Source organism: Prinia subflava, chromosome 10 (assembly GCF_021018805.1).
Source record: "Prinia subflava isolate CZ2003 ecotype Zambia chromosome 10, Cam_Psub_1.2, whole genome shotgun sequence".
In the NCBI taxonomy this organism is placed as follows: Eukaryota; Metazoa; Chordata; class Aves; order Passeriformes; family Cisticolidae; genus Prinia; species Prinia subflava.
Window position 1 is genome coordinate 22,207,857 of NC_086256.1, and position 18,380 is coordinate 22,226,236.

Here is an 18,380-nt window from a genome sequence, read left to right on the forward strand (position 1 = left end):
TACAAAGTACAAGGTGGAGGCGTCCAAGAGCAAGGCATGCAGGTAAAGCCACAGTGAGACTGGGGAAAACAGTCTGGTTGTTACATTCCTGATGTCCATGTCTTTTAGTCAAATGATAATTATCCATGAATAGCCTCATAAGTATGAATATGTAAATAGCTATGGAATGCATTATTCATGAATCACCAGGCATTAATTATTGTAATTAAGTATCATTTGCTACGTTCATATTACTAACCCTTCTGGTTAATGAATACATTAGCTAATCACTGTGGAGCAGAGTCAAACAAAATTCCCTGTGTCTGTGCTGTGGAAGCCTGAGAGAGTTTTATTGAATGTAGCTTCAATATTGAACATATCCAACATGCTTATCAGTGTATTTTTAATGACATTAAGTGTGAATCATAACCTCCAGTGCATGATGCTTGTCCTTGGGCCCAGGAGGATGGAATGGTACCAGCTGGAAGAGAACGTGGAAGCAGCAGTGGTGCAGCATATGGCAGCAGCTCTGTGAACCAAGGAGAACTTTAACTCTGGGACGTGAAATCCACCTCCACTCTCAAGTCTCGTGTATATTCACACGTGCCACAGGAGAGGGGTGTGTTTTGTGAGGGAGTGCTGTCCCAAGGGTGCTGCTGGTGACAATGTTGAAGGAACAATTGCAAAGCTCAGCTGGAGCTGTTTGCTGGGTGGTGCCTAGAGCACCAGCAGGACACAGCCCTGGCAGTGTGCTCCCAGTCTAACGTGCTCAGAGCACTCCTGAAACACAAAGTTAAATGAACAGCCCAACCCTGGCTTTTGTCCTTACTCCCTGGAGATCCATTTCAACTAATAGTAATCTTACTAACACAGAAAGAAGATCTGCTGCAGCTTTTATTTCACTGCCTTTTTAGGATTATAGTTCTTAGAACCAGGCCTTGTGGGTTTTGAAGTAGAAATTTTGAATAATTTATTGTAAACAAGAGTTTCATGGTTTTTTGGGAGAATCACTAACTCAAGATATAAATATGTAAGTTCAAGTGCTGAAAGTTAATAGAAACAAGTAAAATGCCCTCTTGGCTGAACTTTCGGCTGTCAGGACAGAGAAAAAAATATTTGCAAAGAAAGAATGAAATCTTATTTCATCACTGTTAGTTTGAAGCAGATTTTTCCCTCTTTTTAGGTTCACCAATGTACTGTAGTCACATGCAGTGAGGAAATGATTATTTGATCTAGTTTCCTCAGTAATCTGGGAGTGAGAGAATCTAAATAAGCATGCATCAAGGATGTTTTGAAATTCACAAACACATGGTCTCTTTATAGTTAATTTGTCATAATATTGTCATAAGATATTGCTGCAGAGAGGGCTCAGGCAGAGCTTGGTTTTTTAAGGGGCAGAAGTAAGAACAGTGGTCAGTAAAGACAATCAGCCATTCCCTACAGACACCTCCTCAGTGAAATACCCCTCATGCATTTTCCAAACACAGTGAAGAATGTGCTTTCATTCATCCCACAGCTGATGCAAATCCTTCTGCTCTCCCTTCCAGTGTATCCATCACTGCTGCCTTCCCCCTCTTTTCAGAAATCTTAATTCTGCCTCAAGCCCAAACACTGCTACTTCTCATTACCCAGCTCTCTGAATGACTGTCACTGGCTGAAAAACAGTTTGAGTCTTGGTATCACAGAGGGATCCCTTACCAACAGTACATTACCAACATGGAGCATCACATGCCATTGCTCCAAAAGCCTTGCTTTTTGGCTTCCTTTCATTTGCATGCCTTCTATCCCTCCTCTAATTCTGAGTATGATGATTTCCCAACCTCTTCTCAATGCCCAAATTAACAGAAATGTGTTTTGATATTTCTTGTTTTTATAAATACTGATTTTCCACAAAAGCATGAACTCAGCAGGGAGTTTGTGTTCTTAATTTTAAAAAAATCAACTATCAAAAGATTTAACTGCAACACTGGAGATGTATGAAGATCTTGCTATTGTATCTTAATATTAAACATGAATAATGGCCTTTTCAGCCCCTTGATTTCTAAAAAATCTTAGCAATTGGATGTTTTTGCAAAAAGATCAGTACTCAGTGTCATTATTCATCCAGCTATTTTTTCATGTTTGCTTCTATACCTGTTTCCCTTTATTTGTGTGACACCTGTGTCTCTTAAAAATATAGAAAATTATTTAACTTAAACTAGCATTTGTTTGTTTATTTTTGACTCTTAAAACTAGAAATATTAAGTCTGCAGGATTGCAGCTGGGACAGTTGGAGTGGCTGAAGAGCTTCAGTGGGAAGCACCTGCCTGACCCTGCCCTCCCAGAACTCCTGGAAAACTCCGGGATGAAGCAGCCTTGGGTGGTGTGTGGAGCTCCTGTGAAGCGTTCAGAAAACATGGCACACTGAAAGCAAATGAACACAGCCATCAGCAGGAAATGAGGAGCAGGACAAAAGAGACAAAGGCAGAAGGTTTATTTGTGTATAAAGGTAGGAAATTTATGTACACGTGCACAATGCAGTTGAGGATACAGAAGTACAAAGAGGAAGAGAGCAGCATTTCTGAGGCCAGGGGATGTTTCATGATGACAAGGCATTAGAGGAAGGAAAGAATTCAGTTACTGGGGAGTAAAAGAAAGAGTGAACTGATGCTCTGCTAATAGAGTTTAGATTAATAACTTGCATATTGCTGTAAATTCATATAAAACCTGTGTTTAATATTGCATAAACACTCATATCAAGTGTCTAGTATTGAACAGAAAGAGTATTGGAATCTCTATACAAATGATTATTTTTGTTTTCACATTTTGCATTTTGGTCTAATGTCAGACATATTCCGTTTATTGCTTTCTACCTTTCTTCAGCTTTAAGACCATGATGAAATTTTTGCTTAATGTAGTGTATCCTGTAGTGCATATTCTACAAAGGACATAATGGTTCAATTTAGTTATGTGGAAACAGAAATAAACCCAGTGAGAAAATAAAACCAAACCAGACTTCAGTATTTTCTTAATCATAGTTATTTAAGAAAAAAAAAAAAAAAAGTTTGAACGGCTTTGGTTAGTAGCAGCACTTTTTTTCATTTGAATTTTTAAAATTTCTTAATTTCCCCCTGTGAAAACAATTTTCCAAAACTGTATTTTCATTGGAATAAAAAAACCCAAAATGCAGTCTGGTTTTGTTTTTCCTCTTTGCCTGTGTTCTATAATTCCCAGTATTACATGTGACTGCCAATAAGATAACTAAACCTGTATCTGATAGTAGGTATAGTTTTGTTTCTGACACTGCTACATTAATTTCATCTCCAGTTCATTCCCATCTAGTGTTTATTGATTGGTTACGAAGAGGAAAGGATTTTCTTGCTAAATATATTTTTATATATAATTATTTATAACAATTTTTAATAAGAGTTTAACAAGATATTTCCCTAATCATTTTTCAGGTATGATAAAGCCAGCAAAGAAATGAACTTTGTGTACAATTCTCATGGGTAAATACACTGTGCTTAACTTTCATACTAAGGCAGATGCTAGGAACAGGAATATGTGACAGGGATGGATCATAATTTTTTTCCACAACTGTGCAAAAGTTTGTTTGGTTTTTTCCTGCCCCCCTAAACTAGGAGTAGCATTTTAAACAGCATGAATGTTGCTGCATTTGTGCGCTGAATGGTACTCAGAAAAATAACAGACTTGGGGGCATTTATGAAAGGTGGAAAATAAAAAATAGTCTTGATCCAGTGTCTGACCCATATCCTGCTGTGGCAAAACAGAAACCTTAACATGTCCCTGAGACACATTTCAGGGTGTCCTAAAGTCACTGGAGATTTACAGGGGGATTTGCTTTTCCTGGATGCAGCAGGTCCGACCCGCAGCGAGTTAGGGAGGACTGGTGAAGGAACAGGATCAGGTTTGAAGGAGGGGAAACTGTAATCAATGATTCCAAGGACTTCTCCAAAAGATGAGTTATTCCCTCTGGAGTCAGAAAACCTCCCAGTCTGGTGTTAGTCTTCCCTATAACTGCTACCTGCCATACAGCTGAATAACAAAACAGCATCCTATACATGCTATTCTTTTGAATCCTCTCTCAAGGACTCAATTAAAAGTATTAAAAGGGATAGAGAATCTATGCAAATGTAATAATGGATGTCCAAATAAATTATTTCACCATTCATAAATGGGGTTTTTTCTCTTAAAGAATGGTTAAAAAACCCCAAACTCCTAACTTTTTACACATGTTTAGTATATCAGTTGTCTGCACTCTCAAAGGCAACTACAAAGATATTTTGCTATATTATTTTTGTTAAATCTCATAATTTTCAGATCCCCTTTTTTCATTCTTTTAAGAATCCATGGACAACCAACCCAATTACCTTTTTTGCTTCTTAACAAGGAAAAATCCCATCTTTTTTTTTTTGTCTGATGACACTGATCTACCAATAAATAAACAGATTTACTTATAGAAATATAGACAAACAACAAATCTTTGATTTTCAAGTCTGAGATACTGGGCCTTTCTTGAAAGAGGAAATGTTGGTAAATTTTAGGATGGCTGTATTTTATCTCAATATAGTACATCGGAGATGTAGAGGCTACTGGAGCAGAGGATCAGGATTAGTGATATCAGTGCAGGATTGACACTAATTTAAATGGATGTGGGAGCCTCCTCAGCATGCTGTCAATTGCTAATCCAAACCATTACCTAATTATCCAAAAATATCCTGCATGATTTCACAGGTGTGAGGCCAAACTGCCATAGGATCAGCAATAAACCTGGAGTGTGATGTAAAGATGGTGACCACCTGGAAGATTTAATTTAAGATCAGAATTATGGAAGGCAGTGAGTCTTTGCCTCTCGTTGCAGTAGGGTTTGAATGCCACCCTCAGTAAATGTGACAGTTGTGTTGCCTGTTAGTTGTCCCACTGTCACCCACTGGCAGTGTCCATGTGGTGAAATGCTCTGGTGAAGATGGGGTGAACTCTTTAACACCTGCTAGCATTTGTTCTAAAACAAAATCGATTCACTAAACCAGATACGAAGCAATTCATAGAAAAACCATTCAAAGAAATATAAAACAAGTTTTAAAACTCTAATATTTGTACTGCTTTGCTAAGCTGTTTAGTCAAGGCATCTTCTGCTGCAGCAAAACAAGTTAAAGACTGCTCAATAGTCTTCCTGATCACCCCACTCGACTGCTGGCTCGTCATCCATTCGCAGAATGAGATAGGAGAGAAGCTGAAAGAGATTCTGCCACAAGAGCAAAGAGACAAAAAAGGAGAGGTCGCTTACATCGATCTCACAGCGGTCACCAGCAAAGTTGACGTCGCACAGGCAGTGGAACTTGTTGAGGAGATTCTGGCAGAGGCCCCCATTGAGACACGGGTCGGAGCTGCACTCGTCAATGTCCTTCTCGCACCTGCAGGGAACACTGCCAACAGTCAGCCTCCGACACCAGCATCCAATGTGCTTTGTGGGGACAGGGAGATGCTCTGGGGCACAGTTCCACACGTGTTTATGGTTTTATTAACTAGCTGGTTAGCCCCACTCCAATCCTGAACTTCCCGTGGGATTTCCAAGCACAGATAGTTAAGCGGGTAATTTCATCTCGGTACAGCACTTCATGGTTAATGGTGCTTAGCAAGGTGCAATGCAGGATTTCAGAGCCAGCCCTGCTGCAAGCTTGCTTGTCCTTTTCATTGTTCCAGGAAGCTGAGGGCACAGTTTCCTTCTCAGTAATCTGGATAAAAGTCAAACAAATGTGTGTTTTTCCCAGCTGAGCACTCCTGGAAATATTCACCTGCTTTTGGGGAGTTTTTAAACCTTTTTATTTTTTCCCTCAATTTGGAATGCCCATAGATCCCAGCACAATTTCCTATCCAGTATCTCTGAGACAGGCCCCAGAAAAGGTAAGAATGGTGCAGGACACATTTCATAAGCCTTAATATGTATCATTAAATGTTTTTGAGCTAATTCAGGTGATATAGGAAATTTGAGTTATAATTTCTCAAGGAAGCTAATGGAAGGATAATGAGGGATGTGTAAGATTTTCTGAAAACTACTGATTTGGTGATTTTCTGCTCTGACAATGTTCCTTTTTAATTCCCTGCTCCCTTTTTTAAAATAATGCTAACAGTTAATCCTATTTTTCCAGGTAAAAATGCAGGTTTATACTTGGGGAAAAATGTGAGAAATTCTCTCTGAATTATAAGGAATTGCTTTGTTCAGTCATATTTATAACCAAGCAGAAAATTACCTATGCAAATGTTAAAAAAACCAACAATCTCTCAAATATTCCAGGGTATCAGGTACCTGGATCCAACTAAGTTTCAGGAACATTTAAAAACCTGACTCCCTTTATGTAATTTTGAAAATTCAGCCTGAACTAAATGACAAATTAGTTTTTGAGACAGCTCTATCTACTTTTATGGAGATTAATCTTTACACATTTACCTTTCCACCTGCTATTAAGTTCATGTGATCCCAAGTCAAATCATTGGCATAGAATTTCTCTGTACTGTGCACCAGTGGCTTTCTGAGGGCTGAAATATTGTCTTAAACGAAAATGCCTGTGTTATCAGTCTAATACATAAACAAAGGGATTTGGTTTTAATTTTCTTATTAACAGATATATTTGAATTTGTTCTGAAAAAAAAAAAGGAAGGGGCGAAATGTTCTCCTGTGATCTAGTGATCCTCCAAGCACAGAAGTAGTGCAGGTTTTTGGTTTGGCAGCCTGCAGGAGCAGAGGCCAAAGGGTCCAATTTGGAGCGTGGAGAAGAGCTGCCACAGCAGTTACGGTGCAGCTCGCCGGGCTCGGGGCTGCTGCTCCACACGAGAACCCTGGGAACCGTAAAGAGAGATTATTGCCAGCCAGTGGGGTGGATGAAGGAGGGCTCACTCCCAAAGCTGCAGTTAGCCAGCAGGCTGGCAGGGGAGGCGAGAAGGAAAAAGTGCTTTCCTGCCACCCCGAAGTCCCAAGAAATACACGCAGTGCAGAAGTGGCTATGAATATGCTTTTACTTCTTAAAGTTTTATTTTATTGTATCCTTTCCCCCTTGTTGAATATTGTGAGGTGGTACACAGGCAACCTGGCTGTTAACAGTGCAACTCAAGTGTGTCTGCCAACTACACTGTGCATTGAGTGGGTGGAAATCTTCATTTCATGTCTTTTATAGCCTACTGTACTCTTTCCACAAAATCAGCAGGTTCATAAGTTTTTGAGAGAATGAAAACCTTTTGTTGGAAACTTCTCTGTGTTACAGCTTGGTCCTGGTGAACTTTTGGATATTATACTCTTGACATAATGCTAGTTTCATCCGGAGTATGTACAGTTTTTCCTGTCTCTCTATCCAGAATGCCCTTACCTGTTCAGGCTATGACTGGGACAATGCCTTCCCAGGTTTCTGCAGCACTTGATGCCCTGAGGCTCTCAGCCCTCCCTGCTCCAGAGCTCTTTGAAGGCCAGTATTAAGTGTGAATTGTGCTACAAGATATAAATTTCACTGTGAGGAAGGTCCCTGTGTTCCAGACTAACAATAACATGTGCAAAGTATTCCTTAATCTCTTCTAAAAGTAATCATTCTGTTTTCACACTTCAGCATTCAGTAAGAGAGCATGGCCCAGCATGCCACTGGGTATGCCACCTCTTACCATCTCTGTGATAGGATAGATTGTATATTCATAGCACAGACATGTGAGATGAAACAGCTTTGCATATTCATGTGCCAGAGCATGTACCTGGTTTATGTAAATGAGCAGGATATGTGTGTTTGTGTCCCCACCTATGGAAAGGCAACGTGCTAACTTGTCATATGAAAATTCAGCTCAGAAGCAAAACCAAAGAGAAGCAAGTGTGCAGTGCTGTTTAAGAAATCATATCTTGGGCTGGATTGCTGGTGCTGCATTGGACTAAACCTTGCTGCATTCATTTGGGATTTTTGTCTAAAACCACAACACTTCAGACCCCCAGAGCTGCTCTAGCAAGGCACTGCTGCCCTTGAACAGCAGCTTTGTCTGTATCTCTGCCCGAGGGCTGGCTGTTACCCCCAGGACTCTTTTGGAGCAGCTTTTGGAAGAGGTGCTCCCCAAAGACGTGCAGGACAAAGGCTCTCACCGTTCTCCCACAAAGCCCGGCAGGCACATGCAGGTCAGCTCGCCACCCAGGTCGGTGCAGTTGCCGTAGTTGAAACACGTGAGGTTCCTCTCTTCATTCCCACAAACCGTGTAAGGTAATCTGCGATATCTGGGTAAACAAGAAGGCAGCAGCAGTTATTTGCACCCTCCTTGTCTCTGGATGTCTTGTGCTCTCTGAGCTGAGGCAGGGTATTGCCCAAAGGAATGACAGCTGGAACTCAGATTTAAGACTCCCAGAACATGTTTTGCCTAACTTTTTTAATTTGATGAATTTAAATTTTATTTTCCAAATATTTACTGGCAAATTAATAATTCATTTCTCATTAAAAAATAAAAAATGGACATCACTCTACTTACATCACTAATGTGATTCTATGTGATACCTGGACAGCTTAGTATAAGAGTTCAAAAGAGACAGACTTAACATACAAGATAAATAATATTGGGCCACCATAAGGCATCTTCAAATCTGAGGATGTCCTCAGTAGTCAGAAAAAGTCAACAAAACCTGTCAATTTTAGTAATTATATCCTAAAAGACTGCAGTTGGGTAACATGAAGAAGATTGTCTCCATCCTTTGGGCTGCAGCAGACTGGATTTGTTGGAGTCCTCTGAAGGAAGAAGGATTTTGCCTTCTTGGAGAGGAACTGGACATGCTTAGAGGGGAGAACTTTATGGGTGTGCAGAGAAGGGCAATTAAAGGGAAAAGTCCGCAGCCTTTCTAGAGGAGAGTCTGGGAAGAATAGGAAACAGCACGTGAGCAGTGTCAGAACCTATGGCAGAAGTGGACTGTGTGGTGTTTGCAGCCACCAGGACTGAGAGTAAGCTGGGAGGAATAGACCAACCTAGAAAAGATGCTGTGGGTGGGGAGAAAGACAACTTCTTTTCCTACTGTTGTGTTCTGTCACCAACTCTGAATTCCTGTATTTATAGCTCTAGAGCTGTATTACTCTAAAAAAATATTGTTTTAGAGATTTAAAAACCTTAAGATTTTTTTTCTGAAAAGAAGATGTAGCACGTGTATTTTCAAGCTCTGGAAGATTTGTAATCTTGTCATCAGAGAGCTCAAAGGACCATTGTTGGCAGCAGAACAGGGCAGCAGAACTGCCTTGTTCCTTCAATCCTTGCCTCATCAGTCTCTGCCTGAGCTGGCAGCTCTCCACTGTCACAGTCTCCACTGTCTCAGTCCACATCTAATTGATCTGTACAACTTTCTGTACTCTACATACCTCAACTCTGCAGCCATGATTAATATAGAGACAGATGCAAAACATCTGTGTTTAAAACAAAGACATCAGTGGTATAAAAGCCCCTCAGAAGAGACTTGACACAATCATACGGACCAGCCTTGCTGACAGTACCTGCAAAACCTCCCTGTGAAGTTGGCAGCACACAGGCAGGAGTACCCGTCAATGCCGTCGACACAGGTGGCCCCGTTCATGCACTGGTGGCCGCGGCAGTCGTCTATGTCCTCCTCACAGCTGTCCCCGGTGTAACCTGGCTCACAGCTGCACTCGTAGGAGGCAACCCCGTCTGTGCAGTTCCCGTGGATGCAGGGGTTTGAGGAGCACTCGTCAGTGTTGGTTTCACAGAAGGTGCCAGTCCATCCATCGGGACACACGCAGCGATAGGAAGTGTACAGGTCTTCGCATATCCCCCCATGCGCACAGGGGTCGGAGCTGCAGAAATCTGCCTGCAAACAGCCAGTAAGAGCAGGGTTTGCAGATATTTTGAGAAATTGCTCCTCCTGAGGTTTTTTAGTAGGGATGTCAGCATTTTCAAAGTACGAGAGATAAATGCCACTGATTTCTATGGTGCTCATGCACCCTCGCAGGCCATCCAGGCTGTCGAAAGCCTTGTCAGCCACATAGATGTCTGTCTCTTCTCTTAAAAAGTTGAGGCTTCCTGCAGCAGCTGTGCTGGTTGCCGTGTCTTTCTTGTTGTCTATATCCATGTGCCATCTGGAGGACTGGGACAGGGGCTCCACCATAGAGACCATCACTTGGTGCCATTTGCCATCGCTCACAGGCACTGAACTCGCCAGGGTCAGCCTGTAGAAGCTGTTGCCACTTTGCAGCTGAAAGAGGAGTTTGGAGTTGTGGATGCTGATGATGACAAACTCAGGCTCCCTCTCTGCATACAGCAGGATCACGTCAGTGTCCCTGGTTCGAAAGCCAAAGACAATATTGGTGAGGTCTCTGCTGATCTTCCCGTTGCTTCTGTAAAATATCGCGCTGCTCCGGCCGCTGAACACTGCGTTAGCAAGACCTGTGCAAAGACAGCAATTGAGAAACGGGGCCAGTTTTACACCAACATGTGGAACAATGTCTCTCCAGTGCACATGCCATATAACTGCTTTTGGGTTTGCTGAAAGACAGTCAAATTCCACCAGTGTTTCAGTTACCCTGGTCTGCCCCTCATGGCTGTGGAAATTACAGGGCAGTGCCAGCATCAGCCATAATGACATCCAGAGTGTACTGCTGGGCATCATCTCAGGTCTGTATCACTCTAAGATACAATTCTACATTATTGTTATCTCTCTATTTCAAAAAGACATTCATTTGTCACTTTATGATTGTTTCCTAAGTACAGGCAGCTAGTCATTCCCTGTGACAGGTCTGGATGGGGTGACCATTTCTTCCCAATCCCTTTTTTTCTTAGGTGTGCCTTAAGATGTTTTATGAAGCATTTGATTGATCCCAATTTCATCTCACCGCTGCAAAAGGATGAATTTAATGGAAGTGAGTTGATGGAAAGGCCCTTCGAAATCCCTGTGAGCAGAGTTGTGCCTGTCATGTTCAAAGGCAGCTTCTCCTGGTGGGCAGGCACTGCCACGGCCCCGTGCTGGTGGGACTGGGAGGGCAGCAGAACTCAGCTCACACTGCTGTGAGTGAAAATTGATGGGCAACGTTGTGGCAGCTTTATGGACATCTTCACAAAGGTATTTGACACCTTTCATTAGCATGGTTTCTACTAAAATGCACTTACTCACTGGGCTGTAAATTTAAATGTTCTGAGGTTTCTGAGGATTATAGACAGGGAGGAGTGACAGGAAGGAATGTCTTCTGTCTGTACTTCAGAAAAAAATAACTTTGAAAGATCTGAGATAAGATGGGTTTCTGAACTATCTCTGGGCTTAGTAAATCTTAGAGGAAAAGAACCCTGGGAGTCTCAGTATGAATTAATTGACTTCATATCTTGACACCAAGGCAGCAGAGGTATAACTGCATTTCCTAGTGCTGTCTTTCTCATAGCAAAAGTTTCCTAAGAGGAAATCATACTAAATTAAATAATTTATCACAGTAATACAAAAAGGAAAGTCAGAGTTTTTCAAGATTATTCCTGTTTTTTTCAAATATGTCACAAACCTGCTGAGTTTTTTAGCAGAAGACACAAGGCAGAGAACTCACTGCCAAGGAAAGTTTTTATTTTGTTATCCTGTGTTGAACAAGAAGAAGTTTATCCCGTAGCTAAGAATACAACTAGTTAAAAAAACAGTTCTGTAGTGCAGGAATTTTTGAATATATATTAGGGAAACTCCCTACTGTTGCCACATAAACCGACACAGAAATCTAGAAGGGATGACCTTGAGTCATTGAAAGTGTAAATGAACTTGAGTTCAGCAGAAGGAAATAGTTCAAGTACTTTTCACTTCACTGTCTCTGAATGTTTCTGTTCTACTCTTATATGCATAAGTAACTTTTATGAGAGAACGTATTTTGATGTTATCATGAAAGACATCTCAGACAAGGAGCAATTATTTTAATTTCACTTAATAATTCAAGCCATCCTGCAATGCTGATTCTAACAATATACATAAAATCAGTATCATATTGGTCTGTCTGTGACAGAGATCTTTTGTTGACCAGCCTTCCCATTCCTAAGAGTCAGCCATTCTGACAGCTTCCATCACACTGAGTGGGTATTTTCACCTTCTCTCACAGCTTTTTGTTAGAGCTCTCTTCGGTAGCAAAACAAAAAAAAATTCCTTAAAAATCCTTGCTCTTTTCAATTCCACTCCTGGATGGGAAGGAGAAGGAAAGTGGAGAAGGACAGAGATGTGCAGGGTGGCTAATGATCCTAAGGCAGCTAGCAGTCACCAGGTTTCAAATGGACTCCTTGGCAGGCAGGTGCTCCTTAGGAAGGCACTGCTTGAACTACGGTACTGCAGGTATTGAGGTGCCTTTAACTAAAGCTATTCAAGATTTAAGAAAATCAAATGATGCAATATAAGTTATGTAGCTTGTTCAGGAGGATGGAGAACATTCTAAGGCTAATCCAACTGGATATCCTCTTATCTCTTTGCAGTGCCATTCTGAGGGCAATGTACTGATCTACCAGACAACCTTGACCAGTTGGGCTGAGTAAGTCAAAATCCAAGTTCCTGTAAACATCAGTGTCTGAGTCAGGGGGTCTGGGGGAGAATTCCTGGGTTTGGTAGGGCAGACTCTTCCTATTAACATTACTTAAAACTGACATAACTGTTATTTTAATACAGAAATAACATTTGAATGAACTTTAAAGGCAGTGAATACTTTGTTTCAAGGAAATGCTGCTGAAAATGTCTATTGCTGCTGATCTCCAAAGACGATTGGAACAGCTGAAATGTACCTACATTCAAATCCTTGGTGCACCAGCTGGCATTGTGCTTCATGAGGACAGGGCCCAAGCTCACACCACTTAACTTCCTCACATGCCTTCCCCACTGTGTTAGGGGGGCACGTGCAAGTGAAGTCATCCCAGATTGAATAGCACACACCACCGTTGTGGCAAGGGTTGGACTATGGGGAAAGAGAAGAGAGAACCTCAGTATGAATCAAGGCTTGGACACTCAGCTCTAGGCAAGGGGGATGTTTGGCAAAAAGAAGTTTTCTTTTTATTTCAGATGGAAAATGATGAAGATAAGTATTATGACAGTACAACATGTTCAATAATTAGTGAAAAACAGAATTTCAATCTCAAAATAGTTTCATTCTCCCCTATACAAATATATGTTGCTTCTGATACTCATTATATGTAGCATAGCTTAACAAGACCTGCTCTTTCCAGGATTTTTGCATGTTTTCCTAATCTGTCATTATAAAAATTTAATGTGTGGGAATGTACTAAAAACATAAAATAAATTCTTCACTATAAGCATGTGAAAATTCTCTGAAAAATGTCATTCTTACCTTGCAGAGGTTGTCACCAGTGCAGCCTTGGGTGACATTGATCAGAGTTCGGTTGATAAGAGAATTCGGTGGATCGGTGATGGGAAAGAACTCCAGTGGCTGGTTATTCACTCTTACATCTTGGATACAGCCTTTGAAATACCTGCCATTTCTATCCGTTTCTGTGTTATCTGGTAGGCCTCCAATGTAAAGAATATCCTTACTTTGGATGGTTAATGCTGGAGTAGAAATAAAGCCTAGGTAGTGAGAGGACTGGAACAACTCCATCTTATTTGGTTCTATTTTTAATGTTATTAAGTAAAAGTTTCCATCATTCATGGAGTGTTTCCCTAATAACTTCATGGAATTTGGAGCTAGCATGGTGAGTTTTCCGCCTTCCAAATAGACTCTTATGTAGAGGTGAGTACTGTTTCTCAGAGCCAGTAACAAGCCAGACGATTTGCGTGTTCGGACAAACATTGATATGATGAAGTTCTCATTCTGAGTGGAATCAACAGGAAAAGCAGCATAGCCTGAGGAGTCCTCAGATCCAAACCGGCCTGGAATGTACTCTTGAGGTTAGAGATATGGGGAAAGGTAAAAAGAAAAACAAGAGAAGAGAGAAAAATAAAATAGTTAGAGCTAAATGACAAGGGAGCCAACGCAATGATTAAATAACTACTTCTGGTGTAGTTTTTGTATGGTAGTAAGATGTGCTTGTTTTTATGGATGAATAAAGACTTGACCCAGCTGTAAATAGCTTCTGTTTCAAAGTTCCTGTTGGCTCCATGGCTGTAGCATTAAGCCCCAGTGCAGGACCAGATGTTATTTAATTGGGCACATTTTCCCTCTTTATCATGCTCAGTGTAATGCTGTGTTTTCAAGTAGTTAAACAAGGACAGGTTTCTACAGTTTCCTGCATTAGTCCTTAGAAAGATCATTGTGGAAAGAACCTACCTGCTTTGATCCTCTGATGACCATGGAAGTTAATGCAGTTCTGGGATTTTGTGATATTTTTTGCACAGATTGCAATCACAGAAAGCTGCTGGGCAAAGACCTCCTGTGTGAATAGATCACCTGTGTGGTGCTGCATGGGCTCCCCCGTTCTCTGACACATTTTTGTTGCTGGGGCTCAACACATGCTCACCTACATCATCTTGTATCCAGTCATGAATCCTGCTCAATCCCTGAGTGCCCACAGTGCTGTGGGAGAAACACGATCCAGGATCACGGTTTTTTAATTTGTACTTATCAATTAACATGATTAAACCAAAACCATCTGTCTGTCCTTTAACCCTTATTTTCTGTAACAATTTTCAGTTCTTTTAAGGATACAAAATGTGTACCCAAAATTGTATTTTATTCTGATGAATCATCTCGTTAAAGAACAACAAAGTGTTTCTATTTTTACATTATACGTTCTGTGATCCTGTCCTCAATATTACAGGCTTCCTTCCTAAACAGTTTTGGGAGTTTTTTTCTGTATATCAAATTCCTAGAAAGAATAAACCATGGGTTTTTTTAAATGCTCACATAGCTAAAGATTCAGTTGTCTGTTGTGCAGCAAAACTCCTGGAGTGGGATGTCATAGGCCAACTTTCTGCCTGCAGAACTGCCTATTTTATGATTGCATTAAAAAAAATCATGAAAATAGGGGACTGACCATGAAGGCCAAACAGACTCTTAATAACCACACCGCACTGCTATTTGGTATGATCATAATATTAAGCAACAGGAATAAATCCCATACTTGTTCCTAAACAGACAATTTCTTGATTTAATTTGAAACAGTTTATTTCTATTTATAAGATTTCCTATATCTATGTCTACTTGTTAAACAGACTTAATGACTTGAAACAACAATTTCAATAAATAATTATTTCTACATACAAAAGTTTTATCTTCTCTTAAGGTGGAACTGGAGAATGAGACACTTTTTTCATGAGGGTAAAAATGAAAATTCTGCTGAACTGAGGATTCCACAACTGCAGTATTAGAAAGAAGCCTTGATCTCCAGAAAAGCATTTCATGTTTACAATTACCTTGTCACATTTCTCTCTATTTATAAATATACACATATATCATCAGCCTGATCTGTTTGATGAGATGACTAGCATCACCTTGGTCAATATTAACCTCTTGGGTCACAACATCTGGATGTTGATCAAAATGAGGCAACATCTGTTTGTTATTTTGTATATGTAGAGAAAATATTGCCTCTTGTCAATTAAATACTTGGCAGCAACTTTTCTTCAGAAAGACACCAGCATTTCTTATGTTATCCTTTACCACAAGTCTCCCCCACTCTGCCTCTTTAGAAACCTGCCACAGTCTTTTACATGTGACATATCTAGAACCTCTGTACCAAAATGGCACAGTGCCATGATAAGCAAGGAATATTGTGGTCAGCAGGAAAAAAAAAAAAGCATGCTTTCTAATCATTCTCAACAGTTCTAATGCCAATATAAGCAGCTCCTGGCCCTGAATGGTTTTAATTTTGCTTCATATAAGGAGGCAAACATATTTCCCAGATGTTGTCCTGTATTCAAAAGTTGGCTTCCAAATCTTTGGATAAATTGCAGCTACACTTCAAAGAAGTCTGTTACAATTACCTCTCAGACTTTGTCATTTTGCAATAAAACCAAAAGGAATAACTATTGAAAGGTATTGATAAGTATTAGGTGGAGCATGCAAAATGACATTGTATTTGAACATTTGAAATGTATTTGAAGGCCCAGCTTTCTGCAGCAATGCATTCAGTAACCCCTGAGGCCAGTTGTTCAGCTGATGGGAATCAGTGTAGCTTCACTGGCAGCACTGCCAGTTTACACCAGTTTAGAATCTGTCAATTCCAATCTGACCAGAGCTCTGCTGTTGTGTTTCATTTCTTTCCATCCACTTGGCAAATATATCTACATAAATACAGTTATGTATATATATGTGTATGTACAATGGTATTTCTTGCTCCCTAAACATTGCTCTGCTGACTCTGTGTGGATGAGGGGGGCAGAAGGCATGAAGACCTGTGCAATTTTCTTAAACAACACTGCTTGTTTGAAATCCCTGAAACTTTGCCTGGGGAAGGATTGCAGAGCTCACCCTAAAGCATTCCTGAGGGTTGCTGTATTTACAGCTTCACCCAGAGATGCAGCAGGGCGCTGGACAGGGACCTCCTGCTGTCCTTCCACTTCACCCCAGCCTGCACTGCAAAGATAATTTGTAGCAGGGAAAGTGCTACAGGCATCTGCAGCTTTTGTGTTGCTGCTCCACAGCCACGGAAGCTGTGAACTCTTCTGCTCACCCAGACAGGGAGATATTTCGCTCTGGTCCCCCCGCAGCTCTCTGGGAACAGCAGCCTGCACTGGGGATTGTCCAGCCCCGCCTTGGGACCAGCTGAGGGATGAATGGACCCTGTTTCCAGCTGCTGAAGCCCTGCCTGCTCCTTGGGCTAATCAGATTAAGCTAAGAGTATAATCTCATTCATTTTTTTTTAACTGGAATTTTTTTTAACTTGCAGTACTTTTGCTTGCCTTTCATTGCCTTAAATGAATCTCTTTATAAAAGCCTAGAGAGCTCAAGGATAAAATTTTCAAGGAATGCTTTGAAAATAAGTTCTAAACTCCAAGTGACTTACTTGCTTTCCAAATTTTACTCAGCACGGATAACCTCTAGCGAACTACAGTTTTTCAGAGTTTATGGAGTGCTAAGAGCACTGAGAAGATTTTAAAATAAGAGGAGCGGAATCCACCACTGCCTTATTTTTTGTCAGGCTGAAAAAGAAGCCTTCCTGGGAAACTAACCAGAAAATAACAAAGGTGCAGTACTACTAACCCCTTGCACTGGCTTACCACTTGACATTAAGCTCCAGAGATCCTAAGGGTCATGCTGTTTCACCGGCAGCTAAACAGGATTGTTTCTGGCCCTGTTTGCAGCAGGCACACAAACACAGGCGCCAGCAGCATTCCCTTACCTGCTGCACAGTCTGGCCCCGTGTAGGGCCGGTAGCAGTCGCAGTGGTAGCTCAGCCACAGGTTGATGCAGCGTCCCCTGTTCTGGCACGGGTGGTGGCCACACCAGTCCTTTTTAGCACATCCTGTCCTGACATTTAAAGATGACCCAGATGATACATTCTCTGGAGTAATAACATTCAAGTCTATCTCAATATCCTGAAGACAGCCTACAAATGAAGGTGCAGAATGTGTATTAAAGGTGTTCTGCAGAGAGTTGCTGTTCCCCACCGGTAAGCCGCCCAAAAATGTGCTCTGAAATGCAAACATCACCAGCTCGTTATCTATCTTAGCAGATGTTTTATTGAGACAGGATTCTACACAAGAGCTGTCAAGCAAATTAAGGATAACAGCTCTTGCCAAGGTTACCTCCACTGAATGCCATTCTCCATCACTGACATTATGTGGAATATGCAAAACAGCCTGTGGCTGGTTATTGACTTGCACGGATAAGTGTAAGTAGCCGTTCAGTAATTCCAACTTTGCAAAGGTGTTTTTCTCCCCTCGGTGAAACAGAAAAGCTGTGGATTGCACAGTTTGAAACCTCAGGTTTATATTATAGAAAAAATCCTTTTTATGAGTCTGGGGATTCTTCAACAAAAGGAAACTGTTTCCTTGAAAAGAAAATGTGGTCATGGTTTCACAGTGTATTCCAGTATACCCAGGTGAACATATGCAGCTGAATCCGTGTTGGCCATTTTTTAAATGCGGGATACATATTCCATTGTTTTGGCATTGATGATCAGTACAGCCGTGCAGAACTTCCGTACAGTTCCAGCCACCATAAAAAATCCCTTCTTTGTCTGCAGGTGGGCAATGGCAAGTGTAATTTCCAGGAAAATTCTCACAGATCCCACCATTTTGGCAAGGGTTCGTGTAACATTCGTTGACGTCTTCATCACAGTGAGTACCTGAAGAATAAACAAAGAATTAGGTATGCTGGCTTGAATAACTGGAGCCCAAAGTAACACTTTTAACAACATGTTTTATTACATTATCTTTTATTAGAGGGGAATGCCTTGATAAATAAATTATGAACAATTTAAAAAAATACTTTAAATATAAGAAAGCTATTCATTTGTCATGGTTTCCTTGTGCAAAGTATAATGTAAAC

The 18,380-nt window shown here is 40.9% G+C and overlaps 1 protein-coding gene and 1 long non-coding RNA gene across 4 annotated transcripts in view; one reads left to right on the plus strand and one right to left on the minus strand.

The window, feature by feature from the left end:
* CRB1 (crumbs cell polarity complex component 1) overlaps window positions 1-18,380 on the minus strand; it is a 94,536-nt gene that overhangs the window by 17,818 nt on the left and 58,338 nt on the right. Inside the window, exons 6-11 of the mRNA XM_063407697.1 lie at window positions 17,230-18,177; window positions 13,281-13,831; window positions 12,725-12,890; window positions 9,471-10,377; window positions 8,090-8,218; window positions 5,267-5,393 (exon numbers count right to left, since the gene is read on the minus strand). Coding sequence (XP_063263767.1) covers window positions 5,267-5,393; window positions 8,090-8,218; window positions 9,471-10,377; window positions 12,725-12,890; window positions 13,281-13,831; window positions 17,230-18,177 — 2,828 coding nt within the window. The remainder of the gene's footprint in view (window positions 1-5,266; window positions 5,394-8,089; window positions 8,219-9,470; window positions 10,378-12,724; window positions 12,891-13,280; window positions 13,832-17,229; window positions 18,178-18,380) is intronic.
* LOC134555755 (uncharacterized) overlaps window positions 5,273-18,380 on the plus strand; it is a 78,911-nt gene continuing 65,803 nt past the window's right edge. For all 3 annotated transcript variants that reach the window (XR_010081483.1, XR_010081482.1, XR_010081484.1), the window contains exons 1-4: window positions 5,273-5,883; window positions 10,771-11,050; window positions 12,418-12,473; window positions 18,076-18,169. This is a non-coding gene — a long non-coding RNA (uncharacterized LOC134555755). The remainder of the gene's footprint in view (window positions 5,884-10,770; window positions 11,051-12,417; window positions 12,474-18,075; window positions 18,170-18,380) is intronic.